Genomic DNA, 26,689 nt, shown 5'->3' on the forward strand with positions numbered 1-26,689 from the left:
GTTCCGTGGAGCTCGGCTGTCCTCTAGCGCCCGCCCGGCTCTATGGCACGGCGGGGAAACGAACGGAAATTACAGACCCGGCCCTGCGGAGCCCGACCGCCGCTTCTCAGCCTCCTGCTCCATTTCAGCCTCCGTTTTTCCTGAACTTCAAAGGTTGGGGATGGTTGTGGGTTTTTTTGGCCTTTCGTGCCTGCCGGCATCCCAGCCCCAGTTGGACCCCACTCTTTCTGGTCTCACAACACTTTTAAGCCTTCCACACTTCTGTGTCCTCCCCTCTCTTCCAGGCCTCCCCCACTTCTCAGCCTCCCTGCTTTTCCACCCTCCCCCCCCTTTTTGGGCATCTCATCTTTTTTTTTTTTTTTTTTTTTTGGCCTCTAACCTTTTTTTCAGCCTCTCATCTCTTTCAGGCCACCCATTTATTTCATATATATATATATATATATATATATATATTTTAACCTGTACATTTTTCTGCACTCTTCACTCTTTTCCAGCCTCTACTCTTTTTCTGGTATATCCACCCTTTTTTATTCTGCTTCCACCTTTTCAACCTTTGCTTTTGTTCATCCTCTCCCTCTGGTACTTCAGGGGGGTGCAGGACACAGCATTTTCATTGCACAAAGCAAGCTGGCAGAGCTCGTACTGCTCACAGCTGCTGTTTCTCCAGGGCTCCCCTACGCACAGCAATGCAGGGGGGGCTCGGGGCTGGCGGGGGCAGCCATCAGCCTGGGGCGGGTCTCGCAGCACCTCCCCTAAGAGACGAAGGGTTGTTTGGGAAGAAGAGGGAAGAAAAACCAAGCCAGGTGACCCCCCCCCGGCCCTGCCGACCTCCCCCAGCCCCGGCGATGTCGCTGTGCAGGGGCGGAGCGCGACCACGAGGGGGCAGCAGCGGGACGGGGTCGCACGTGGCTCCGGGCGCTGGGTGCCCGCCTGGCATCCGCGGTGCGGGGCCGGGAGCCTCGCCCTGCTGGGGGGCGGCCGTCCCTGCTGGAGGGCACCTCATCCCTGCTGAGGGGCACCTCGTCCCTGCTGAGGGGCACCTCATCCCTGCTGGATTTCGCTCTGGTAGCCCTGCTGGCTCTGCATCGTTTCCGCAGAGGTCGGCTTGGAAAAGGGCGATGCCTCCCTGCTGGGCTGCCCGCTCGGCTGGACCCAGAAAGGACCCGGAAAGCAGAGTGCTGCTGCTGCTTCCACCTGCGTTCCACCACCGCGGCGTTGCCTTGTCCCAGCCCGGCTGTGGCTGAGGTCCGGATACGAGGAGCTCTGCCCCACGGGATGTGCGCTCCCAGCCCTGCATGCCGAACGCGATCTCCACGCACAGCCCCCCCTCACCAGCCCCTCTCCCACCCCCACCATCTTCAAAGCCAGCGACCTGGCAGCCGTTCTGAAACCCGGGCAGAGCCTCCATGCCACAGCTTGGCAAGCAGCTCAAAGGCTCAATTAGCAACATCTGCTTTTGTGGGCTGTAAAACCTGCTCCCTGCTCCCCTCCCTCATTCCCAGTGCTCACAGCTGGGAGCAGCATGGGGCTGCAGCCTGCACTGGGCTGCCCCGACGGGATAGATAGTGACACAAAGGGATGCTGAGGGTGGTGGGGCATGTTTGAAACTAGAAATTGGACAAGGATCAAATTTCTCACCCCAGGTTTGTGTAAGGACCCTTGTAAAGTGCATTCACGCTGGTCTCTTCCAGGAGATAAGAAATGTCAGAGAAAGAATTGGAAAATGCCCAAGGCAGCTGGCAAGGTGGCGGGGTGCACGGAGAGCAGAGGGCCCTGCAGCCCTCCCCAGTCCTACTCCTCGTCTGCAGCTTGGCCACCCTCAGACCTATGGGCTGGTGGGAGACTGGGCTGATTGTTACAGCTGCTGCTGCTCCAGTCAGCCAAGAGCTCCTGGTGAGATGCGTTTCTCATGTGAGATACAGCCCCCCATGCATCCCACCGGTGTCTGCTCCCTGCCACCGATTGGGTAGGGTGCACAAGGGGCAGTGCAGGAATGGGCTCAAGGAGTGGGGGTTCACGTGTATGCAGGTGGCACAGCCTGAGCCTCCCTGCCCATAGGAATGGGGCAGCAGTGATTCTCCTGTCCAAGTTCTCCTCTGGGGCCAAACAAAACCAGGGCTCTCACAGAAATTAGGGCATGCCCTGGCTTATGCTGTTCTCCTGGCAGTTTAGGGCCCAGAACAGCCATCTCTTATCCAGCTGATTTCAATCAGAAATTGTTTCCCTATATTACAGGCAAGGCCCCATGTACCTTTGGTACACCTGTAGTAGAAACCAGTAAATCAGCATTCAAAGTTTCATCTCATCTCCTTACACGTGCCCAGATTGGCTGTGCACAGTAAGAGGCAATTGCTAAGAAAACTGAGCCTTTGCATCTCTGCTTGGTGTAAGAGAAATGCTGATATTGGCCCTTGGATAACAGCATCAGCAGTAAATGCAGAGAAGTCCAAGGAAGCCTGAGCAAACGGATCCATTTGCTCACAAGGGCTGTGTGTAAACCATTATTTATGCAATAAAAGAGCAGGGGCTGGGAGGAGCAGTTAATGTTTTCCCAGCAAGGGGAAACTCTCAGGGGAAATAGCCCTGCACCCTGGAAACGGCCCCTTCGTCAAACAGGGCCGTGTTTGTGCAGCCTTATCTCAGCCCGGTGATGCTGAGCAGGGGCAGGCTCTGCAGCAGGACTGCTCCCAGCAAGGAGAGGTGCTGTGAGCTCCCACCAAAGCCTGGAGCAAGATGTGCCTGGGCAGAGATGTGAAGATCAGGGCTGACCTGGGGTTCTTTGCCAGGGTTTTCCTCCCCTGGAAGCCCTTCCTGCTGCTTGTCCTGCTTGCATTCAGCCCACATGCACCCACCTTGAGCATCCAAAGGTGGGATGCAGAGTCCTCTGGTCTGGGAAGAAGCTGAACACACACACAAAAAGAAAAACAAAAACCCACATCTACTCTGCTGACCCAAATAGCACACAAAGTGAGGGGCTTTTATTGGCAGCCAGCGGACCCTTAGCAGAGCCTGGGATCAGCTGGGGTGCAGGACTCTGCCTTGCCATGGCTCCTGCAGAGAGAAGTGCTGGGATGGGATACGTGGTCATGTTCCTCTGTGCTTCATCAACTGCCACAGCGCCCAAAGCAAGTATGTGGAGCACTTTGCTGTCAGCAGCATCTCTTGGGGTATGAAAGCCTTCAAGGGACTCCACTATTCCATCTGTTCCAGCATCTCCTGCCCAGCTGGAGGAGCAGGAAGGGAGGAGAGGGGAGAGCCGGAGGGAAGCTGTGCCATGGGCTCTGTAGTGCTCTGCAAGTGCCACAGACACTCATGCCACAGCTGAGAGATGCCCATCCTCCAGCCTGGGCTGTACTTTGCCTACATCACTCTCAGTGATGTTTGCCATTTGCTCGTTCCGGCTGTAAAACCTCTCTTGGCTCTTCCCCAGCTATTTTCTCACCTCAGTGCCTCAGCTGGAGCACAGCTACCTGTAAGAGTTCACACAGCCTGGGCACGCTGGACCTGATGGTTAATGCACACTGGGATCCAGGTGACAAGAGGCCCTGTGGGGCAGCTTTCTACTCCTCGGTTCCCCTCCTGACACAATGCTTGTTGTCCTCCGGGGGAGGAAAGGAGAGAGTTGGAAAGAAAGAAGAGAGCAGCCGGGGCAGAAGCTGGAAAACCCAAAACCCAGAGCTTTAGAAGGGAATTTGCCTGGATTGAGCTGCTGGGTTTGGGGCAGGTGAGAGGCAGCCCTACGCTCATCCATCCCACTTGCCCCAACCAGCCGGGAGAACCCAGGCAGCCAGTAGAGAACTGCAGAATGTGGAGTTCGAAGGGTCCTTTAAAGGTCATCCGGTCCAGCTCCCCCACAACGAACAGGGACAGCGCCAGCCCCTCCGCTGCTGAAGGGCTGCTGGCGCTGCTGGGCGTGCTGTGTTAGTTCATCTGGGGACAGAGCTTGATGAAAGCCCCATAAATAGGAACACTTGAACCAGTTCCCACAGCCAGGTTAGCGCCCGAGGGTGAGGATGGGTTTGTGTACGGTGGAGTCTGGGAGCAGCTCCGCCAGCGGGGCTCGTGGCACAGCGCCGTTTGTTTCCGCTCCCGGGGAAGCCGATAGCCGGCCGAACGAACCTCGCGTTCCACCAGCCCACAAACGGCGCGCTGGCAGGGCCGGGGGCACACCGAGTGACCCCCCGCCCCTCCCCCCCTTAGCTTCGGTGCTTCTTCAGCGCTCCCCGGAAACCCAGCGCCCGGGGATGGGCTCCTCCCAGGGCAGGCAGGGGGTGCGCAGCGCTCAGCCGTGTCACAGCCGTGTCACAGCCGTGTCACAGCCGTGTCACAGCCGTGTCACAGCCGTGTCACAGCCGTGTCACAGCCGTGTCCGCAGCCGCGGCCGGGCCGAGCGGGGCGCTCCGGGAGGGCGGGCGGGAAGCGGCGGCGCGGAGCTGTCCTTCAGCACCACGGCACCTGCCGGCCGGCGCCGCTCCGGGCGCTGCGGGGCCGCGCGGGGCCGGCGGGCAGTGAATGGGCGGCGGGCGGGCGGCGGGGGGGCCGTGCGGGCGCGCAGGCGCAGGGCTGCGCGGCTCCTCAAGGTGTTGGCGGCGCGGCCGAAGATGGCGACAGACTGAGGGCAATGGGGCCCGGCGGTGGGTGCGGCGGAGGGGCCGGCGGGCTGGCGCAGCCCACGGGGAAGCGGAAAGCCGAGTGAGAGCGGGGCCGGGGCATGCCCCCGCGCGGCGGGCCGGGGCCGGGAGCGGGGCCGGGAGCGGGGCCGGGAGCGGGGCCGAGCCGGCGCCGCCTCCTCCTCCTCCTCCTCCTCCTCCTCCTCCTCCTCCCGCCGCACCATGCCACGGCCGGCGGCGGCCTGTAGGCGCGGGCATGGAGGCGGCGGCGGAGCGGCGGCGGCGCGGCGGCCGCAGGTGACATTGGCGGCAGCGCGGCCGCAGGACCCCCGCGCCGCCCCCGCGGCATGATCCGCGGCGCCTGGATGTACCCCCGCGGGGGCGCCGGCGGCGGGGCGGTGTGCTGCGCGCCGCGCCGCAGCGACAAACCCGTGGCCGACCCCGAGCGGGCGCAGAAATGGCGCCTCTCGTTGGCCTCCCTCCTCTTCTTCACCGTGCTCCTCTCCGACCATCTGTGGCTCTGCGCCGGGGCCAAGCTGCGCGCGCGGGAGCGGAGCGGCGCCGGGAGGCCGCGGGGCCGAACGGCCCGAGCGCTGCAGGAGCCGCCCGCCGGCAGCTGCGAGGCGTTCCTGGGCAACCTGAGCCGCGCGCCGGGCCCCGCGCCGTGCCCCGCAGCCCGCGCGGACCTGGACTCGGCGTGCGCCCGGCTGCACTCCCTGCAGCGCCTGCTGGGCTCCTTCGCCGGCGTGCCGCTGCGCTCGCCGCCCGCCACCGCCCTCTTCTCCTCGCCCTCCTCCAAGAGGAACTTCTTACAGGCGTACTTTAGGAACTTCAACCTCTCCTTTTGTGATACTTACACGATCTGGGACCTGCTGCGGGAAATGGGAGGCCCGGACAGCTTGGATTGCAGCGTGGAGAACCTGATGGTGGATCTGGTGGCGGCGGCGGCGGGCGCGCTGGGCGGGGAGGCGTGCAGCAGCTGCGTGCAGGCCTACCAGCGCCTGGACCAACACGCTCAGGAAAAATACGAGGAGTTCGACCTCTTGCTGGAGAAGTACCTGCAGTCGGACGAGTACTCGGTCAGGTCCTGCATCAGAGACTGCAAGGTAGGAGCGGGGCCCCCCCGCGCTGCCAGTGCTCTCTGCGGTGCGGCTGTGCGAAACGGGCCGGGATCGTGGGGAGGGGGAAGGGGAAGGATGGGGCGCCGGGCGGAGGTCCTAGCCGTGGCAGCATGCGGTGCTGGAGCTCCGGGCCCTCACGTCCCCATACTGGTCCCTAAGTCCGTGGTGTGGGACCGGAGCCCCAGGATGGGACTGGAGCCTTGGGACGTGGCACAGTGCTGAGCATCCCCTCGCGCCCACACCCACACACTGCAGACCCCAGCAACGCACGCAGGTTGAGTAGATCAGGTGTGGGACCTCTCACCTCTGCCTCTGGCCTGCACAGAGCGCTGGGGCAGTGCGGGGCCTTCCCTGTGCACTGCTGTACAGGATGCACAGACAGCAGTGACCTGAGATGAACCACAGAGCGGAGCCCCCTCCCCACGGGCACAGTGGGTGCCCAGACATCTCCCAGCACCTCACCCCCTTGTCCTGGGGGTTGGACTGGTTGGCGTCACCCAGCATCACCCGCTGCCCCAGCCCAGGATGCATGGTACAGGGGGCCGGGAGCTCGCTCTGGGGCAGGTATCACCAGCACTGCCTTTGGGGCTGTACCCCAACGTGTGGCCCCATCTCCACACTCTGCTGCACCCGTAGAAGGTGACAGAGCCCAAGTCTCGCAGGCATCGCCTTGTTGTCAGCAGAGCAGAGGTCTGCGGGGCAGCCCGTGTTCCTAAAGCCACAGGGCTGCTTTCCAAGCATCTCATGGGCTAGATGTTGCTCCTCTTGGGCATTCCTCTCCCTTCAGTTCTGTCTCCAGGAAGCACAGCGGTCCCAGTAATTAAACCTGCAGTATCTGGGAGCAGCAGGAGCGCCATAGCAAGGGACTGTGTGTGTGCGTCACCCCAGAGGGCTGCAGGCACAGCATCCCTGGGAGTGGGATGGGACTGCCCCTTGCCTGAAGCATGTCAAGGGACACATGGAGCTGCACAGCAGCTCCTGGAGCATTGTTTTCTCCTGGGGAAGCGCAGACCTGCTGGAGATGGTGCCTTTCACCGGGGACATGGCCGTGCGGTGCTGCTGGGGCTCTCAGCACCTCCTGCATGGAACCGTTGTTGGGAGGGAGCTGGTGTTGGCATGCTGGGCTGGTGCCAAGCCAGGTAATTGCAATCTGCTTGCTGAACTTCCCCTTGTGGTTTTGCAGCTCCTTAGTACTCCACTCGCACCAAAGGGTTTGGTGTTGTTGCTCCGCTCCTGGCAGCAAAGGAAGCAAAGGAAGCAATGCACCTCATGCCACGTGTGTGCCAATGGTGCCCAGTGGGCTCAGCAGAGTGCAGGAGGAGATGGGAGGGATGGAGCGGGTTCTGCAAGGTGCCTGGGTGTGCCCAGGGGCATCGGGATGTGGGCAAGCTTGTGTACAAACCGAGCTGGCACCAGTGGTTCCACTGGGCAGTTCCTTCACCCAGTGTTATCCCACTGGCATTAAAGGATGGTGAGGAGAGGTTGGCTTTTTAGGAGAGGAGAAGGAGCCTGAACACAATGTATGAGGTGGGGTTTTGCCAGAGCTCCCTACATCTCCTGCTCCCCAGCATTGCCCTCCCTGGTACAGAGACCTCGAGTGCAGTGATCAGAAAGAGAAAATAGACCTTGTCTATGGTAAGGAGGTGTTCTCACTGACTCCAGAGCACTAGAAACAGAGCCTGGCTCGGATGAGTTTTCCTTCGTTGTCCGTGGGCTGAGCATCTTCAATGAGAAAGCAGGAAACGAGCTTGGGAGATGCAGAGCTGAAGGCAGCTCCCGACTCACCCGCTGTCACACTCACACTCTCCTCCTTACAGCATCTGCGAGCACAGCTCTGGGCAGCAACAGGAGGGTGTGAGCAGCATGTGCAACCTGTGAGCACTCACCCGTGCAAGATGCAGGGAATTCCCCATGCCTGAATTTTGCAATGTGCCCACGCAATCTCTCGGCTCTCCCTCTCTTTTCAGCATCTGGTGAGCATCAGGCCGCTTGTTTGAGGTGCTTCTGCCTGCATTGAGGTGCCTGGGGGCTTTCAGCAGTGGAAAGCTCAGCCCTGCCCTCTCTGTATGTGTGGGTCCAGGCTTAGTTTGGTGCGTTCTGGCCCTGTTTCCTCGCGGCTCAGCAGGGCTGGGCTGGCAGCACTGTTTGGTGGGACTTTGAAACAGCCAGGCTTTGCAATCCCTGCCCAAGCACTGAATAATATTGCGTTTTCCAATGCTGCTTTTGGCTGTGTGCTGCTGGAGTGAATACCTGCGTGCAGCATCAGCAGAGAGCTGCTGCCCAGTGGTGACAAAGTGCACGGGTCAGTGACAGCGAAAAGTGAGAGGAGAAAAATACAACAGGGAGGTGGCCAACAGTCTGACCCTGCCTCCATTCATACCTTCCTGCTCCACAGCAGGGGCTGGAAGATGGGATGCCAGCAAGGAGAGCAGCTCCATCCTGCTCACCTGTGCACCCCTCAGCCTCTGTGCCGCTGCAGGGCCACGTCTTCCCCAGCAGCGATGTCCCCAGGGAGCAGCACAGCTCAGAGAGCAGCACTGGGGAACTGGGAGACAGTGAACCAGCGTGGGGATGTGGGCTGTGCTGCTTTAACGCGGCAACTGAAGTGGTGCGAGTGCTGCTCAGACACCTGGAGGCTCCCCGTGTTTTGGGTGAGCGTGTCAGTTCTGCTGCCCTCCTCCTGCATGTTTCGTACCCTTTGTGGCTGCAGGGCAGGAAGGGCTCTGTGCACACAGTGGCTGTGCTCAGAAGGGCTCTGGCAGCTGGATACCCACAAACACGGTGGGTGCTGTGGCCACATCCCCCTGGGGACACCTGGGGCACCGGGAGCCCTTGCGCACACGAGCGATCCGCTCCGTCTTTGCAGGATGCAGTGCAGGGGGAATCCCCGCTGCTTTGAGCCGCCGTCCCGTGGGATACTTCGGGCTGATTTTTTCCCCTTGTTTTCTTGTCTTTCTGGACAGACAGAATGCAGCGCTGCCTCTCGCTGAGCTGCCGTGAAATGAGATGTTTGTTGCTTTAAAGGCGGTGGCACTGCGCGTGTGCTGCCCAACGCAGCCAATCGCCGCCCGGAGAGCACTCCGAAAAGCACGCATCCCCACCCTCGTTAGGGCAAATAAAGATCTATGGGATGGAGCCTGGTGAATTAGGGACTCATTAAGCTGCGAGAAACAAAGCTGCAGAGGGAGAAAGCCTGACAGGCGGGAGCTGCTGGGCGATGCCTGGGCAGGACCTGTAGCATCTCAAGGCAGATTAGATTAGCGGGGCTTCTCTGAGTGCGGGGCTGGCACTGCATCACCCTGCTGCCCTGGCTCTGTCCCCATGCTGGTTTCCTCATTGTTTGCTAGGGAGCAGGACATAGGTTTAACACCCCCCCCAACCCCCAGGCAGTGCAATGAGAGATGGAGTTTGGTCTCCATGTGGGCAGTGGCAGCAGCCGGGACACGGCGTGGGGATGTCCTGCCTCAGCTGCCCTTCTGCCCTGCTGTTTTCTTGCTCTGGCACAGGGGGTAAGAGTGGAGGGATGGGAGCAGGGAGAGGGGTTGCAGCACCCACCTGCAGCAGGAGGAGTCTGAGGTGCCCCGAGAGGTGTGCTGACATCCATGACCCTGGGTAGCTGAAAACAAAAGGAAAGTGGTGTCTCTTCCCCAGGACTGCTCTTTGCCGGTGAAGGCATTACTCACATTTTATGGGGTGAACAAAAAGAATCCCAAATAAACAGTGGATCAGTGCAGTACTTAAATTGGCAATTTTAGCAAAGACCATATGTGCGGGCTTAGCCAAGCATGCAGCGCAGCACTGCACGCCCATCCCCTATAAACAGAGGTAATCTCTTTCAGCCCTGCACCACGATGTGATTAAAAAGAAAGAATCTGAACCAAAGGAGCGTGCACTTGGTGAGCAGTTGGTGTGCAGTTGCTGCAACCGAGGCACAGTTCGTACACCCCATGCAAGATCTTTGAGAACTCAGATCAGAGATGGGCAGGGACTTCTGCAAGTAAAACGGGAGAGGCAGAAAGGGAATGGGCTGTCGTGTCGTGCAAAGGGGGCATTTTGCTGGTGGATCCCACAGGGCAAAAAGGAAAAAGGAAAGAAAACCGATCCAAGTTTCTGACCGCAGCCAGACTTTGTGCAGCAACAGCCGGGTTAGCAAATGGTGCATGGGAGGGCGAGAGCTCCGTCTCCATCGGCTGCCGTCACCGGGCAGCTACAGGTGACGCAGGTGCCAGCGCTGCTCCAGTGCCTGTGTGCTGCAGGCGCGTGCCGTGGTGCCGAGCGGCCCTGTGCCTCCAAGCAGGACCTGTGGGGCGAGGCTGGAGCAGCTCCCGGAGCCTCCGGCAGCTGGGGGTGATGGCTTTGGAGAGCATCCAGCGTGTGAGGTGCTGCTGGGCTGCGGGCAGCGGGCGGTGAGCTCAGCAGAACGTGCCCAGTGCCGGCAGTGCGTGCTGGTGAGCTGCCGGGCTGGAGCGGGGCCACCTCACGCTGGGGCTGTGTGACAGGAGCAGGACGTGCTGTCCCTGCAGACAAGGGGACCTGGCAGCGTCACGCTGCCTTGTGCAGCCCCGATGCGCTCTGGCACCCCAAGGCACTGCGCCTGCTGCGGGAGCGCATGGCAGGGCGTGAAGCCCCAAAGGCAGCGGGGCTCCGTGGCAGCGATGCCCGCGGGGTTTTCCTCTGCTGGCAGCAGGCAGGATGCACCTGGGCTGTCACCGGGATGCCGTTAGGATGCGGCTCATGCGTGGCTCTGCACGGAGGAAGCAGGGCTCCGCTGTCGTTTGAAGGGCAATGACTAAGGGACAGCAAATCTGTGAATGAGACACGGAGGCTGCTTGGGTGGCAAGGATTCGACCCTGCCTGCCCGCAGGCCCTGCTATCCTTCCCCTTCTCTCTTCCCTGGGCTTTTGCCGATGTGGCAGTGGCATCCCCTGGCAGGGTTTGGGCATTGCAGATCCCTGCCCCGTGAGCATCGCGGTGCTGCTGGAGAAGGAAGCCCTGCCTGCCCCACGCATCCCCGAGGAAGAAGGCACGTGCTTGGCATCACAGCTGATGACATCTCTGCACGGCAGCCTCTCAGAGCAGCTGGTAAATGGATGCTGGGCAGGGGCAGCTAGGAATAGGAAAATGCAGCGAGAACTTGAGTGGGGGGACAAGCCACGGCCCCCAGCTTATCTCCCAGCCCTGGGTGCTTTGGGGGATGCCTCCTGCTGGGGAGATCCTTGCTGTGTCGCTGATGCCACGTGCAGCAGTGCTTTTTTTGTGGATCCCCACCAGTTTGCAGCAACTCCTTGCTGGGCAGCATCAGTGCACGCAATTAACGGGCGGTTGTCCTGCACAGTGATTAAGGTGCTGGAGCTGGTCGTGGTCTTGGCCTCGGTGGCATCTTGCTGGACTTCTCTCCCCAGCGCTCCCTGAGGTGGCACCGCCGTTAATCACAGGAGGTAATGAATCTTCACATGGCGCTGTGCAGTCTGGTTCTCTGCATGTGGGCGGTGTGTGCCTTAAACCCCATCTTGCATCACAGCAGGGGGCACAGCAGTTGGGCCACGCAGGGTGCTCAACACCATCAAGCTCTTGAGCAAGGCCAGGGTGAGCCCGGTGAGCCGAGGAGACCCCTCTGTGCCGGAGAGACTTCTCCTGGCTGCAGCCTGCCGTGGGTAATTTATCGTGTGTGGCACTGAAGTGTCTAGCCCTTATTTTTTTATATCCTATCTAATGTAACAGGATGTTCTCATTATCTGTATAAATGTTTAATCTGCTTTTGAATCCCAGCTGCAGCAGTATCTAATGGGGGTGAATTCCTCAAGCGCTCCTAATAGACGGCGGGCACCCGATTTTTTCCATCTGTCCCGACTCTGCCATCATCATCATCTTCATCTCCATAGCTGTCTTTAATCACTTTGTCACTAATCAGCCAGCCAGCAGCGAGGCTGCAGCTCCCCAGCAGCTGCAGCAGGGAGAGCTGCTCAGGGAGGCAGCGGCCGTGCGCCGGGGTAACTTCATTGCACGTCTGGGCCTTGCTGTGACGTCGGTCTGCTCCGTCCCTGGAGTCAGGCTTTGTGGATGGCTGTTGTCAATAGGGACGGTGCCTGCTGGATGCCAGGGTCTGTGCCTGGGTGCCCAAGTGATGGGGAATCCTAGTGAGGATCAGTGGGCTCCCAGTGTGTCCCAGTGTGTCGGTGCTGATCAGCTCCGGTGCAGCCAAGGAGGGGGGATGCAGTGATGTCCCCCCCCGGGTGATGGTGCAGATGTGCCCAGGGAGCAGCGGTTTGGCTGGGGAGCACTGCTGCATTTGGCACACTGGTGCACGCAGTGCCATCCATCCCAGTGTTCCCATCCCACCGTCCCTACAGCGCTGAGGATGCCCTGTGAGAGTCCCGTGGCTCCAGAGTCCCAATCCCCACTCGCTGGCCACCAGCTGCACGTCCCCGCCTGCTGCCCACCTCCATCCCCTTCCCACACATACCTTCACGCTCCCCAGGCCGCGCTGCCTTGCTGCCCCTCTCCCCTCTCAAGCCCGGCCAAACTCCTCCTAAAAGGGGACAGAAAGCAGCTGCCAGGATTTACGGCCGCCCCTCTTGCTGCGTGGGAGCACTGCTGCCTTCTGCCTTTGCTCTCGGGTTCGTGTGCATCTGCAGTTTCTCAGGACAGCGCCTGTCTGCTCCCCGCGTCCCGCAGCACAATGGGGCCTGCTTCTATAAGACTCAGTGTGCATTTTGTTTGCGTTCAATACATTTGTTTTACAGCACTGCCTGCAGGCAGCCCACCAAGACTGGGGCCACTTTGTCCCAGACGCTGCCCGAGCGCGGGCAGAGGGGACGGAGCTGGCTGCGGGCACCAAGCGCTCCGCCGGCATCACACAGCCATGGCACAGACTGGGGTCTGCACTCTCAGGAGCTCTTTCACCTCATTGAGTCCTCGCTGGGAGGAAGGACACGTCTACCCCAAGGTGGCACTGAGTAATTAAATGGCAATGTTGTTCTGTGGCAGTTAGAGTGGTCTGAAGAAGCGGGGTGGTATCAAAAGCAGCGGCACATGGCCAGACCCGGGTGGCAATGGGGCCACCGTGGCAAGGCTGCACTGGGCAAACTGGGGGCTGTGGTGGGGGAGCGGTGGGCTGAGGTCCCACACTGCCCGGTTCCTGCACCGGGCTGCCCGCTGTCAGTGCAGGGGCTGCTGACTCTCCCGTCATCCAGTGGTGATGTTACGGAGCCGTACCACCAGGCTGAGGTGGTTGAGGTACCCAGGGCTGCGTCCCCAAAGTGCACAGCCAGCCACGTTCCCAGGGGATTCTTCCTGTTCTGATACAGACTACAAATACGGATGATTCCTCATTTGCTGGGATAAGTGTGGGCTGCAGCGCTGCTCTGTGCTCAGTTCATTGGTGCTGAGCTGGGGCTGAGCCAAGGGGATTTCAGTGCTGCCCTGCACGGGATGCATCCTGCAGCATCAGTGCCACGTGTGGCTCCAGGTCAGTCCTTCTCATGTCCTTCTCTTGGGGTGAACCAGACAACCTAAGCCTCACACTTCCCCCCTTTCCCGGCATCCCCACAATGGTTACATGTGCCATGTGTGTGCAGAGGCCCAGGGGTTGCTATTCCCCTGTCCATGTGTCTGCATCTGATCCGCGGTGCGGGGGGAGGATTTGTCCAAGCAGTGGAGGTGCGTGGAGGTCGTGCTGTAAAGCTGTTTTCTTAGAGTTTTGAAAGAGATGAGCTCAGGGGGCCGCTTGTGTCTCTGGCTTGCTCTGAGGAGGGTTTTTTACTGGGGAGGCTGTATAACCTATAAAAGAAAGGGCTTTATGCTAGCTTCTTTATTCCAAGAACTGGGCATTCAAATGAAGATGCTAAAAACGTGTTTCCTCCTGCAGTCACGAAGGTCAGCAGTGCTGGGAGCAGACTGACAGTGCTGCAGGGTAATCCTGGGGTGGTGAGGCCGGGGTGAGGTCTGCTCCTGGGTGCGGATGGCTCTCCTTCATGGTGCCGCCGCCCTGGATGAGACGGAGGATGCTTGGCTCCAGCACTGTCAGCACCAGGCACGGGAAAACACCATAAAAAACAGCATGAAGAAAAAAAGAAATTGCACAAAGTTATGTTTTTAGTTCCCCCCTCCCACCCCAAAGCAGAGCTTGTGAATATGGCAGAGCCAGGCTAACGCGGCCACGACACAGCTCCCGGAATATCAAAGTTACCGAAAAAACAGCTGTTCCCGATATGATGTTAGCACAGCCTATAGCAGGGCTAATGAGAAAAAAATACAACGCTGCTTAAAAAGCTCGACATCGTTAATGTCAGAATTGCAGGCAGCGGTAATTGAATACAGCGCTAATTGGACGTTGCAGGCTGTGTTTGTGACTCCTGGCCGGCCGCTAGCGAGCATTCCCTTAATCCTCTGCCATCCAGGGGGCTCTTCTCTCCCCCTGCCGAGCCCTGCTTCCCCCGCTGCAGCCTGATGTGCCAGAGCTTGGAGAGGTGCCCAAGCGGCTCATTAGCAGTACTCATTTCCCTGTGTCCAAGATTAATGAGGCGCAGCCACTCCAGATGCTCATGGCAGGCCGTGGTGGAAAGGCGAGTCCTGAGAGCGGCTCCTCCGGCGCGGGCAGCTCCATCTTCAGGATGGGGACGTGGGGCACCGTGGGCAGGACCTGCTGGCTCTGGGTGCCCGGTGGCATTGCTGCTGTGTTTGTGTGTGTGGCCCCAGAGACAGACAGCTGCCACGAGCTCGGTGGCACCAGCAGTGAGGAGGAGGAGGAGGAAGGGCACGAGCACAGAGCAGCGTGCAGAGCAGATCCACCCCAGCGCCCCTGGATTGTTCTGCAGAGCTGACCTCGGTGCCTTCTCCCAGCATTCCCCAATATTACTGTGATTAAGTGCTGCTCTGAGCAGCTTTGCCAAGCTCTAAACTCAGGCGTGGTTTCTCCAAGCCCCCAATTTGCCTGCAGCTGGCAGAACAGCTGATTGCAGCCACTCCGTGCCCACCTCCTGTGCAGCAGGAGGGCAGCACCCTGCTCACCTGCACAGGGACACACTGCCTTGCTCAGGCACAGGGATGGCAGCAGGTCTGCCTTGTCTTTGCAGGACAAGATCGATTTGCAGACAAAGATTTCCTGCTTCTTTCCCTGCCCTCGTTGTCTCCCTCCCCTTCGGTCTGCAAATCCCTCTATGGAGAAGCAGATTTGGAGCCACAAGCAGAACTTCCCAGGGCGCATCCCCAGCTCCGTGTCCTGCTCTGATGAGAGAGCAGCTGCTTGTTGGGTTAATTACAGCCATTACCCAGGTGAGTGCCAGGGATGCTCCTCCATCCCTGCATTGGTCCTCCCAAATGTAGCTGGGATAGTCCAACAGCCATCGCTGCTGTTGGCAAAACATTGACATCAAAACCTATCAAATTACTTCAAAACAAACAAACGAACCATTATCTGGTTTTGTGTGGGAATTCTCAGGGCACGGGAAAGGCTGTCTTTTGGGGGGGTTCTTGTGCACCTCCAGGATTCGAGTGCAGGCAGATAGCTCACCTTCCTCATTGCCTCTAAGTGGGGCGTCGGATGCTTGCCCCTTTCCTCAGCAGCAGAGCTCCGTGTCCTGTCATGGTCATCCAGGCAGTGCTCTGAACTTTTGGGAGACCAGACCACTTGTATTCATTTGGATGGGCTGGAGATCAGCCAAAAGCAAAAGCAGAATGGAAGAAACACCCACCGCAGCCCAACTCACTGCCTACAGAAACTGTAGAGGACAGGGAAAAATGGGTGAGCTCTCCGTGGTGAGTCAAGCAGAGAATAAATCTCCACCTGTCCTAAATTCTCACAAGTCTTTTAGAAGAGCAAGAGAAGGCAGGCTGCATGAGATAAGCTCAGAGGTATCGAAAGCTGCTGAAAACCTGAGCTGTAAGCTCGGTGCTTAGCGCAGGGAGCTGTGGCTTTGATGGAAAGATGCTGGTGCCTTCTTGTTGGCATGCACCAAGTCCTGGAAATGGCTGACACTCAGCCTGGCTGGAGGCAGAGTGGGGCACTGAGCCCCTGGCTGACCCCACGTGCATCCCACATGGACCTCACACATCCCTCAGCTGCTCCCCAGCCCACCGGTGTGCCCCTGGGTGTCTCATGGCTATGTGGAGGCTGGAGGATGGTCTGGAGGAGAGCATGGGTTTGATTGGAACTGCTTTTCCTTCTCCCCCAGCATGGCCAGGGCTGGGGCAGTGCAACTGACGGGGGAGTGTGGTCGGTGGGTCCTGTCTGCTCACAGCTGGGGTGGTCACTGCTTCTGAGCAGCAGTACAGGAAAGAGACAGGGATGATGAAAGGGAGGGAAGAAATGCGAGAGTAAATCAGTCAGGCTCGCCTAAGTTATGACTAAACGGGGAGTATGATACATCTGCAAATATTAGAAATGTGTAAACACAGAGGAGGGAGAGGGATGATTTATGGGATGATTGAAGGGAATGAACTTTTGGATGGGAAAATGTAGGTCAAGTAGCGAGGAGAACTTGCAGGCACTGAGATAACTGCTGGCAGCAGGAGCAGCTCCTCCTCGGGAGTGGGGCTAAATCCCATGGGGGCAGTGGGGACTCCAAGGGGTGCAGGTGGCAGCACGGGGATCCCCCTGGAGATGGCAGCAGGGTGATGTGGTCCTTCCAGAGCACAGCAGGCCACGTGTGGGCCGTGCACTGCGTGTGCAGTTTGGTCTCTTTCCTGTTCCTGCACCGTATGGGGGTGGAGGCGATGATTTGCTGCTGTGTGCACGGTCGGTTAACGTTTGCAGCAGGATCTCAGTGTAACACAGCGTGCTGTATATGAACTGTGCTCTTCACCTATTTGCTATTTATTATTTGTAACCACGGAGCGTGGAAGAGAGTGTGCAAGAGAGGCTTCAGTGGCTTTCTGTGCTGTGTTGCTGGCAGGCTGGTTTCAGGGGAAAAGCCCAAAAGATCGCTCACAAAAAGCAGGTGGTGAGTTGTCTGGCAGCAGATCTGTGGTTTTAGTCCTGGCGTCTCAGGCTTTATCTGCTGTCTTCCAGGCTCACTTCTCATAGAGTCATACAGTCTTGTATGGCCTGGGTTGAAAAGCACCACAGTGCTCATCAGTTCCAATCTCCTGCTGTGTGCAGGTCACCAACCAGCAGCCCAGGCTGCCCAGAGCCACATCCAGCCTGGCCTTGGATGCCTCCAGGGATGGGGCATCACAGCCTCCTTGGGCAACCTGTTCCAGTGCCTCGCCACCCTCTTTTGCCCTGAGACATCTCATGAGCTTTACCTAAACTGCATGGGAACTGCTGAACCACGGCCTGAGCCTCGGATTGACCACCTGAGGCGAGCCATGAGTCAGCCCTGGGAGCACAGGTGAAGACAATTCTCCTGTGCTACTGGAAGGGATGAAGCCTGGCTGCACCTCTCCTAGACCCCATTTAAGAGCTGACTGCCACTGGGGAAGGATCTCTTTTGGAGATTGCTTCTCTTGGAGTCTTTTCAGTGAGCCCAGGACGAGGGTAAGCTTTCCATCCATTCTTTCGTGTGATCACCTGTTTAGCCTAACTTTCTTGTATATTTCTTAATTATAACATCCTGATATTTGTTGATCATACACTAACACGTTATGCACGCAGCTCGGCTGTTCGTGGTGCATCCTGTTCATAACCTCAGAAAGACTGTGGCTTTCGGGAGAACTCATCCCACCCAACTTCAGCCATTTGAAGCATCTGATCTATGCTGGCTGTCAGGCACCAAGCCCTGGAGCTGCCCAGCACTCAGCCCGGTTGGAGGTAGTGTGGGGCACTGAGCCCCTGGCCGACCCCCCGTGCATCCCCATGGGCCTCGCACATCCCTCAGCCGCTCCCCAGACCCCGTTGTGCCCCTGGGTGTCTCATCCTCAGCAGGGGAAGGAGCAGCACCTCCTGTACGTGCAGCCTGAGCCACTAACTCAGATAACAACCGCAATAACGAGTTTATTTTAGGTCAGAAATTAAGTCCTGAACGCCTAACGGGCCGAAACACTTTGGCCGGGGTGTTTGTGGCAGGAGGTGCGTTTCGTAAGGCTGCTGTTCTCGCCGCCTTTTCTTCCCGTTGCTCTGACAGCCGGGCCGATGCCCGCTGCCCTCCCGGTGCCCCGCTCTCGCCCGCTCCGTGCCCCTAACGGGGAGGAGGGGAACGCGCCCGGCCGGGCTGCACGGCGCCGGGCCCCTCGGCGGGACGGAGCGCCGGGATCGCGCTTCTGATGCGGGCTGAGCGCCCGCCTGCACCCGTACGTGAACGGCTGTGGGCAGAAGTGCGGACTTGCCACGTTGTAGGGTCGTAGGGTGGCTTAGGTCGGACCTTATGGATCGTCCGTCTCTTCCTGTCCCGTCTGGCCAGTGGATGCTTTCTCCTGGTTCTCCTTCCTGCCTGATTTAACGCATCGTTGCCTGCCGAAGCGGTCTGCAGTGTCTCACCGAGGTCCCGCTGAGAGCACGAAGTTCTGGTAGGCGCTCCTTTCTCTGAGCAGAGCCCGCGTTCCTGCTGAGCGCCGCGGGGCAGCTCAGTGCTACGCGCTTCCCGGGGCCTCGTCCTCCCGGCTCCCCGCTGCCCGGCACCGGCCCAGAGCAATGCAGGCTGCTCAGGAGGGCCAGTGCTGGTTATCCTTACCTGCAGTGCCATCATACTTTATCTGCAGCCCTTTGAGCCCATGTCCGAGGCATGGAGAAGGAGGTTCAGGCGAAGGAGGAGGCAGCGGGGTTGGGGATGGGCTCGCTGCCCGTCTCCCCTCCTCCTCGGCCCCTGAGAATGAGCTCAGGCAGATGCAGATCCAGAAGCAGAGCTCTGAGCTCTCCCTCCCGGCCGTGTCCTCGTGGGCTGATTACAGTCAGTCCCTCCTCTGGAGCTGTTCCACTTTGTCTAAATAATTAATGTCCAGAGGGCCAGAGAGAAAAAGCAGGGCTGCAGCTGAAGCTCCACTTCCCAGCTGAAGCCCTGGCCACAGGGCTATTGCCCGCTCCATGTGTTGCGTCCTGGCCCCCAGTAAATTTGTTCTGATGAAAGTTTCAGCAAAGCTTCCATGAAAATTCTAGTTTTCATGAATTGGCATTTTCCAGGAAAAAAAAAAAAAAAAAGAAAGGGGGGGGGAGTGAAAAGCAATAGAAAGAACTTGCCAAGAATTTCCCAATCAGCATTAATCCTGAGACACTACTCCAAACAGACAATGATAAGGATCTATGGAAAACATGGGGAAACAAAGAAGAGATGTTTTTAAAGCCTCCAGAAAATAAAAATCCAGCTGGAAGGAGGGGCATGGGGTTTATCCCAGCACGCTCAGGAGGGAGATTCATTCCCTTTGAATCACAGGGAGCCCTTTCTAGTTGGTTTCAAAGGAAGTTGGATGTGGTCATTAATGTGACCTTCATCTTGTTGCTAAATGATATGTTTGTGGATGAGCTGGAAATGCCGGGGAGGTGCAGCCTGAGGAAGGCCATTGCTCAGAGCTCTTCTCCAGTGCAGATGGGCGCTTCCCCCCAGTGCCTGGGAGACGTGAGGGTGAGCTCTGCACTGTGGCCATAGGGCTGTGCCCGGCCCCAGCCCCACATCTCTGCAGCCACAGCAGGCACTGAGGTGGGGAGGTGGACATGATTGTGTGTTTCTGAGTGGCTTTTCCAGCAGGCAGAGAGCTCGGAGATGCCCAAAAGGTGGGTGGCTCCGCGGGGAGGGCACCAGCAGCTCAGCGCATCCCTGCCCATCCTGTGCCTGGTGCCATGTGGTTGGTTCACTTCTGAACTTCTGTGGTGATTTTTATTTGATTAGACGAGCTCTGCAGCCTCTCGGGTTCTCCTTTAGTTGGTGGTTAGCTCGGCAAGCAGCCCAGATGTGCCGACAAGAACTTCCAAGTGAAATAGGGGCCCTCTTCCTGTTAACCCTGCTCTCTGCATCTCTGGGGCTGCCGGGTGCTGGGGAGTGACACGTCCCTCTTGGTGACTTCCCCTAGGCTGTCTACAAGGCCTGGCTGTGCTCCGAGTATTTCAATGTGACACAACAACAGTGCCGACACCGGATCCCATGCAAGCAATACTGCCTGGAGGTGCAGACCAGGTGCCCGTTTGTGTTACCGGACAACGACGAGCTGATCTATGGAGGCTTGCCTGGCTTCATCTGCACGGGTAAGGGCGGCGGGGCTGCGAGGGATGGAGGTGCACCCCATAGAGGTGTCCGTAGAGCTTTATGGTCTTGATGTCTTTCTGGGAAGGAGGGGGAGGAGGAGGTTCCTGGGCTGGGTCCCCTCCGTGCCGCCGCACTGACCCCAGTCCTTCCCGCAGGGCTGCTGGAGAGCCAGCTGCCCGAGGAGGAGGCCAAGTGCTGCGAGGTGCAATGGGACTCCTGCGACCACCCCCCAGACAGCAGCTCCGACACATCCCCCAAATCCACGGCGTCAGAGTCGCTCCATTACCACCGCCACGACCCCCACCTCCATCACCAGCGGCAGAACCACTACCATCTCTACCACCACCACCAGTACCACCACTCCCCGTCCTTGCTGCCGGTCTCCGCGGGGTCTCGCCTGGGCAGCAGCAGGATCCGGCTGTGCGTGCTGGTTCTGATGCTCCTCCACACCATGGTGTCTTTCTCGAGCGTGCACAGCGGCGGCGGGGGGCTCGGCCCAGAGACCCTGCCCTCCTTGGATGAGAGCGTGGCGCGGGACGAGTGACGCGGAAGGCAGAGCCGACCTCCGAGAGGAAACGCCAGATCTTTTTCCACGAAAGGGGGCACATGCTATTCCTCCAATGGGAGGCACGGGATCGGGGGTGACGCACACAGACACACCCCCACACATACCCCCAAGAGCTGCTCGCCGCGGGGCATCCCCGTGATGAAGAGTCTCTAATGCGCACAGGGCTGCGGGACTCGGCGGTGAGAAGGGTTCAGTCAGCAGCGGCCGGGCGGCTCGGCGTGGGGTGGGATGGGATGTGGAGTGGAGGGGGTGGGACCCCTCGGGAGGTGGCCCCATGGGTACCGCATGTGCCTTGGGTACCCACCAGCTACGTGCCAGGAGTGTGGAAATCAGCCTAATCCCCGTTTCTCCTCTGTCTGTAAAGCCCAGCACCCTGTGGTCCCAAACTGGTGGGAGGGTATGGAGACAGCATCTCTCCGCAACCCTCCTCTTCCCGTCCCTGGGGAAAACCCAGCAAGGCAAGGCAGTCCCTACACGGCCTGGCCGGGCTCCTTCTGCTGCTGGTAATGCTGGTGGGGCTGGAGGATGCTGTCCTGTGGTGCTGGTGGGGCTGCGCTGTGGTGCTGCTGGGATTGGTGCCACTCAGCCCGGCGCTCCCTGCTTTGCAACATGATGGTTCCATTTACCATCTCTTGCTTGCTTTCCCCATGGGAGAGGCTGCTCTCCGGGAGGCGTTAGGGAGATGTGGTGAAGCTGAGGGTGTCTTCAGCTTGCAGTGGGATCAAGGCTGGTAACAATTGGATGAAAGGCTTCGGAGGGCATCCTTCCATGCTTCGTGGCCACAAATCATCTACTGGATGGCAGAAGGACTGGGTGAAGGGCTGGAGAAATCTGGCTGGTAGGGATGGTCTCCCACACACAGCAGAGGCGCTAATAAGGCCCAGCTGGAGAAGGGAGTTCTCCCAAAAGCTTTTTATCAATAGTTGCCCCCAGATCAGAGAACATTGAGGAGCCCACCCAGGGCAGCGGCGCTCGCTCAGGCAAGGTGCAGCCTCAGTCAATGCAGACTTTTTATACCTGAGTTCAGCGTTTCTGGGCATTCAGTCCTAAATAGTCGCCAGGTCCCTCCCTGCCACGAAGCTTCCAAATTCTCCATCCACCCACAGGGCTCCGCAGGCAGCACGGAGGAGGTGGGGAAGCAGGCTGCAGACAGCTGCAGGGTGCCGTGGTCACAGCGTGGGTGCACACCTGCTGCTTCCATCCCTGCCCTTCAGGTCAGCCCAGGGTTAGGGTCAGGGTGGCCCTGAGGATTGTCAGAGGATGAGGATTGTCCTGCTGTGCCCCGACCTGTGCCAGGGCCTTGTGGAGCAGTGAGGAGATTCAGGGCTGTGAGCATTTCTGGTTCCTGGTCCGGTGAGGTGAAGCGAAGCCCCATGCACAGTGCTGCTTCTGACCTGGAGGAGGGCAGCACCAGGAACCTTGCAGGAAAGGCTGCTCCCGATGTTTCCAGCCCACTCACAGACCAAAGAGGCTCTGAAAAGCAGCTGAATGTGTGATTTCTGCTTCGACTCAAACTTCAGAGCTCTGGGGAGATGTTTACACACTACCAGTTACCTGTTACCAAAGTCCTGAGGATGCAGAGCCCATGGACTTGTTGTGCAGGGCTGTCGGGTAGGAGAGCTCACGCTTGTGGGAGGTGCAGAGCGTTTCCCAAGCAGATTCTATTACTGTTGCCACCCAGGATGGATAGGTAGGGAGATTCTTGTTTGAATATTCACGGTGGCATCCCTGTACTTGCAGTCTGGTTTACACCGAGCTGGGAACTCGGACGTGCAGCAGCTCAGCAAACAGGAGAGGGGCTGCTCCGTTTGCTGCGGCACCGCAGTGTTGTGGCAAAAAGCGAAGGCACACAGCAAGAGCGAAGGAGGGAGAGCAGCCGCGTCCCATTCCTTCTTAAGGAAATGAGATTTTTCATGTACTGCCAAGAGTGAAGCTGATTCCAGGCGCCTCTCCCCGAGATAGGCTGTGTCCAATCTGGGGGAAAGCGTGGCCCCGTGTGGTGCGTCAGCGCACGGCCCTGACTCAGCTCTGCTCTTTCTCTGCCCGCAGCTTGCTGGGGGTGCTGGGCCTCTGCCCCACGGCTGCACAGAGTGACAGCAGCGGGGACAGCTTGGGGACGCTGCGTTTGGGTGCAGGGATGGGGATCCCAGGCAGGGAGCAGCCAGCTCAGGGTGCTGCTGCGAGGGGCCGTGGCATTACCTAGTGTGACTGCGAGGAAAGTGCTGAGTCTTCACAGAGCGGGGCTGTTGGAAGGAGTTCTTTTATTTAGCAAGTCTGGGCTGCTGTCAATAAGTTCTGTGGTTTTCGGGCACCATATGCTGTATTCAACACTTTGCCAATGGCGTTAAACAAATCCAGACGTGGCTGTTTGAGGAGCGGGGAGCAGCTGGGAGCGGTGCGTGGCGCAGTCCGACACTGTAGGGCCAGCAGATAAAAATCTTCCCTCTGCCCTGACGCTGCAACCCCGATAACCCTCCACGTCAGCCTTCCCTTTGCTAGAAGAGAGAAGCAGAAAGCAGACCGGGTGCGGGCTCAGCTGATACCCCACGGTTCCCCATTGCGCCCTTTGCGGAGCATCCCCAGGAGCGCAGCCCCACGCAGCCCAGCCTGCAGGAATTCAGCCCACGGAGCTCCTCCTTTCCCTTCCACTCACCGATCTGATTTCTCCCCCCGGTGCTGGGGGTCGGGATGGTGCTGCAGGGAGAGGTGGCCACGGCCGTGGCCCGTCTGCTGCGCCAGCCCTCTGCACTGCGCTTTAATGTCGCTGCCAGTTGTACAAATTAATTAAAAATAACTGCAGAAAAATCCCAAAGAAAGGCCCCGCTTCCTCTGGTGAAGATTAATCATTAGTTGAGCCTTTTTCTTATGAAAATACAGATCCATGGTAGCCCCAGGCAAAAGATTCCCAGGGAGAGCCCTCACCATTCGTGCTCAGAGTTAGGGAAATCGCTTTGAAAGCATCTGACAACTAAAGCAGAACATGTTGAGTAACTTGGCAACACTCTGAAAACATCTTGAAATGGTTTTTGTTCAACACATTTTGCTTCGCTTCAATAGGAGATGTCAGGGCAGTTCATTCACTGCCACTCAGGGCTGCGGGCGATGCCGGGAGATGGCTCCTCTGCAAAGAACTGGAAACCCCGATATGTGCTGCTGTGAGCCAGGGGCAGGGTGGTGCTGCCATGTCGGAGTGGCCTGGAGCTCTGCATGGCTGCCTGTGCTGCACCCACATCCCTCATCCCTTATCCCATATCCTTCATCCCATGTTCTGCATCCCACTTCCCATATCTCTCATCCCCCATCCCACCCTCAGCAGCCCTGCCCTGTTCCCAGCTGCCTGCTTCAGCCGCTGCCCTCTCAGCATCCTCAGATGCCCATCCTCAGCTCGCATTGGAGCACGATCCGATACGTGGCCACCACCCCAGGAAGGAACATCCCTTGAAATTAAGAGGCAAATTCAAAACAGAAAAAAATATCTGGAGAAAATGGCTCTGAAAATCTATGCAACATGCCCAGCAATTTCGTTTATAGATTTTTTTGAGCTGCCCTATGAATTTCCATCCATGGGAGCATAAATCATTATTCCAAGTATATTCAGAATCACAGAACGGCCTGGGTTGCAAAGGAGCACAGTGCTCATCAGTTCCAACCCCTGCTGTGTGCAGGTCGCCAACCAGCAGCCCAGGCTGCCCAGAGCCACATCCAGCCTGGCCTCGGATGCCTGCAGGGATGGGGCATCACAGCCTCCTTGGGCAGCCTGTTCCAGTGCCTCACCACCCTCTGGGGGAAAAACTCCCTCCTAACATCCAACCCAAACCTGCCCTGTCTCAGTTCAGAACCTCCTGCCCTGTGCCCTGGATCCCAGCAGCTCAGGGCCTGCAGGCTCCAGCTGGGTCACTCCTCAAGGATTTTGTCACAGTTCTTTGCACGGCGTTGGATGTGTCCGTAGGGTTGGGCTGCAGCTCAGCTCCAGGCACTGGAAATGGTCCTGAGTGGTTCCCACCTCCTCAGCATTCAGAACACCGGCACTTCATGGCCGTCCCATTGCAGAGCAGGGCGGCTCTAACTTTCCTCGCTGTAAACTGAAACTCAGCCTACAATTTTTTTTTTAAAATATATTTATTTACTTTACGAATTGGCTTCGGCTTATGAAATTTGGGTTTGGTATTGCCATTTTTAAATGTATTTATTTGGGAGCTGTCCATGCTTGAATTGCAAAACAAAAAGCCATTTCGAGCCAGATGGCTTTTTGGGTTGTTTCTTTTTCTTTTCATTTTGAAATGTATCAGGAGGCATATTGATAATTCGCACTAACTTTTTTTTTTCACATTCAGAAATGTATCCAGAACTGCCCTTTCCCACAAAATGTTTCATGTTCCAAAAAAGAAAGAAAGAAAGAAAAAGACAAAAATCAATCACACTTTTTCTGCTCGCAGTTGGAACTGGTGGCGGTGGATTTGGAGAGAATAGCAATTTGTCAGGAATTCCAACCAGCTCGACTCAAAATAGCAAAACAGCACCCAACCGTTTCTCGAGGGCAGTGGGCTGAGCAGCGCCGTGGTGAAAGCAAACTGGAGAGCTTCCTTCCTTCCTTCCTGCCTCCCTTACTTCTTTCCTTCCTCCAACCCTTCCTCCCTCCTCTTTTCCTTCTCCTTCCTCCCTTCCTTTTTTCCTTCTTTCCTTCTTTCCTCCCTCCCTTCCCCCATTCCTTCCTCTCTTCCTTCTTCCCGTCTTTCTCCCTTCTTTCTTTCTCCTCTCTTCTTCCCTTCCCTCCCTTACTTCTTTCCTTCCCTCTTTCCTTCTTTCCTCCTTTCCTTCCTTTTTTCCTCCCACCCTTCCTCTCTTCCTCCTTTCCCTCTTTCCTCCCTTCTTCCTTTTTTTCTTTCTCTCCCTTCCTCCCTTCCTTCCTCCCCTTCTCTCCTTCCCTTCCTCTTTTCCTTTTTTTTCTCCCCCCCTTCCTTCCTTCCTCCCACCCTTCATCTTTTCCTTCTTCCTCTCTTTTTTTCCTCCTTTCCTCCCTTCCTCCCATCTTCCCTCCCTCCATCCCCAGAGCTGCAGACCTGACATCCCACCTGTGGCTGCAGAGATGCTCCCATTGCAGACACCACTGCAGTCCCGGTGGCTGTCGGCCGCCCGCCGCCATCCCTCCGACCAGCTCTGTTCTTTCCCAACCCGCTGCATCCCAGCTCCTCCCGGCCTGCAGAGCACTCCTCCGGCACCGGCGGGAAGCCCCCAAACCAGAGCGTTTTCCCACACGCTCGTGGGAGTTTGAATAGGGGAGGAATTGGACCGGTGGGTCCGGCAGGGACACCGCAGGGCGCACGGGGAAAAGCAGGAGCTGCAAAGAGCGACCCGAGGGAGCAGAGGGGAGAACCCGGGGCTGGGGCGCGGGGGACCCCGTGGGGGCTGATGGTGACCGAACCCTTCTCACGCGCTTGGAGCCGTCGGTGGACGCAGGGCCTCAACCTGCAGGGCCCTCCCAGCGCTGCGGGGTGAACCAACCGCACTGCTGAAGTCAAAGTACTCTTTCTAATCCCCCCGCCCGGTTTTCTCTTTCTTTCCAGCTTTCGTCCTCTGCCTCCCCCCGCCCCTCCCTCTGTTCCCACCCCCCTTCTGTTTCTCTTTCTCCCTTCTGTCATAAGAAAGTGACTGTGTCCTCGAGGGGACGGTTTTCTTATGCCATTTTATACACTGTGCTTCATGTTTAGAACTTTTTTGCACTAGTTCCTATTACATTTATTTTCCAAACCGGTTTGACAAAAAACAAACAAACAAACAAACAACAAAAAACCAACAAAAAAAAAAAAAGACAAAAAAAATACAAAACCAACCGACAAAACCAACACAAAACCATGCTATAATTCCGTTGTATTAAAAATATTATCCTACTACTCTCTGTGTTCAATAGTCTCTGTACCTGTAATGCTTTCAGTTCTGTTGTATCCGGGGCAGAGGTTTGCTCCGCTCCTTGTTTAACCCAGTACGGAAATAAAATGTTAAGAGTTGACGATCCCCTGCCGCTCTCTGTGCCTCGCTCGGGGCTCGCAGGTCCGCGCTGCGCTCCGGCCGTGGCTGCCGGCGGAGCCGGGTCCGCTTTCGTAACCTTCCTTTGTATTTCTTTTGTTTCTCGCCTTCGCATTTCTTGCCACGGGGCTCACCTCGGAACAATAGGGGCGAGGGCTGTCACCAAGAGATTCATCACGGAGCAGTGACTAAGCCGGGCTATCCAAACGATGCCCGGCTGAAGCCCACACCCGCGTGTAATCTGGAATTCATTCA

General features: G+C 57.9%; 1 protein-coding gene and 1 long non-coding RNA gene across 2 annotated transcripts; one reads left to right on the forward strand and one right to left on the reverse strand.

Moving 5' to 3' along the window:
- Positions 1–4,541: 4,541 nt before the first annotated feature.
- On the forward strand, positions 4,542–26,418 carry NALF2 (NALCN channel auxiliary factor 2). Its single transcript, XM_085230565.1, has 3 exons — positions 4,542–5,716; positions 19,670–19,841; positions 19,998–26,418. Exons 1-3 carry the CDS (start codon positions 4,958–4,960, stop codon positions 20,384–20,386), a joined length of 1,320 nt encoding a protein of 439 aa, XP_085086691.1. The 5' UTR covers positions 4,542–4,957; the 3' UTR covers positions 20,387–26,418.
- On the reverse strand, positions 17,639–19,054 carry LOC146543758 (uncharacterized). Its single transcript, XR_014884965.1, has 2 exons — positions 18,340–19,054; positions 17,639–18,210 (listed from the first exon to the last, which is right to left on the reverse strand). It is a non-coding gene; the product is annotated as an uncharacterized LOC146543758 (long non-coding RNA).
- Positions 26,419–26,689: the final 271 nt, after the last annotated feature.

Source organism: Meleagris gallopavo, chromosome 9 (assembly GCF_905368555.1).
Source record: "Meleagris gallopavo chromosome 9, MGAL_WU_HG_1.1, whole genome shotgun sequence".
Classification (NCBI taxonomy): domain Eukaryota; kingdom Metazoa; phylum Chordata; class Aves; order Galliformes; family Phasianidae; genus Meleagris; species Meleagris gallopavo.

Bases quoted from the DNA above. Each gene is read 5' to 3' on its own strand.
- NALF2 (XM_085230565.1), top strand. From the start codon at position 4,958: ATGATCCGCGGCGCCTGGATGTACCCCCGCGGGGGCGCCGGCGGCGGG. The intron at 5,717-19,669 runs GTAGGAGCGGGG...GACTTCCCCTAG, and splicing joins CCTGCATCAGAGACTGCAAG to GCTGTCTACAAGGCCTGGCT. The intron at 19,842-19,997 runs GTAAGGGCGGCG...TCCTTCCCGCAG, and splicing joins GCCTGGCTTCATCTGCACGG to GGCTGCTGGAGAGCCAGCTG.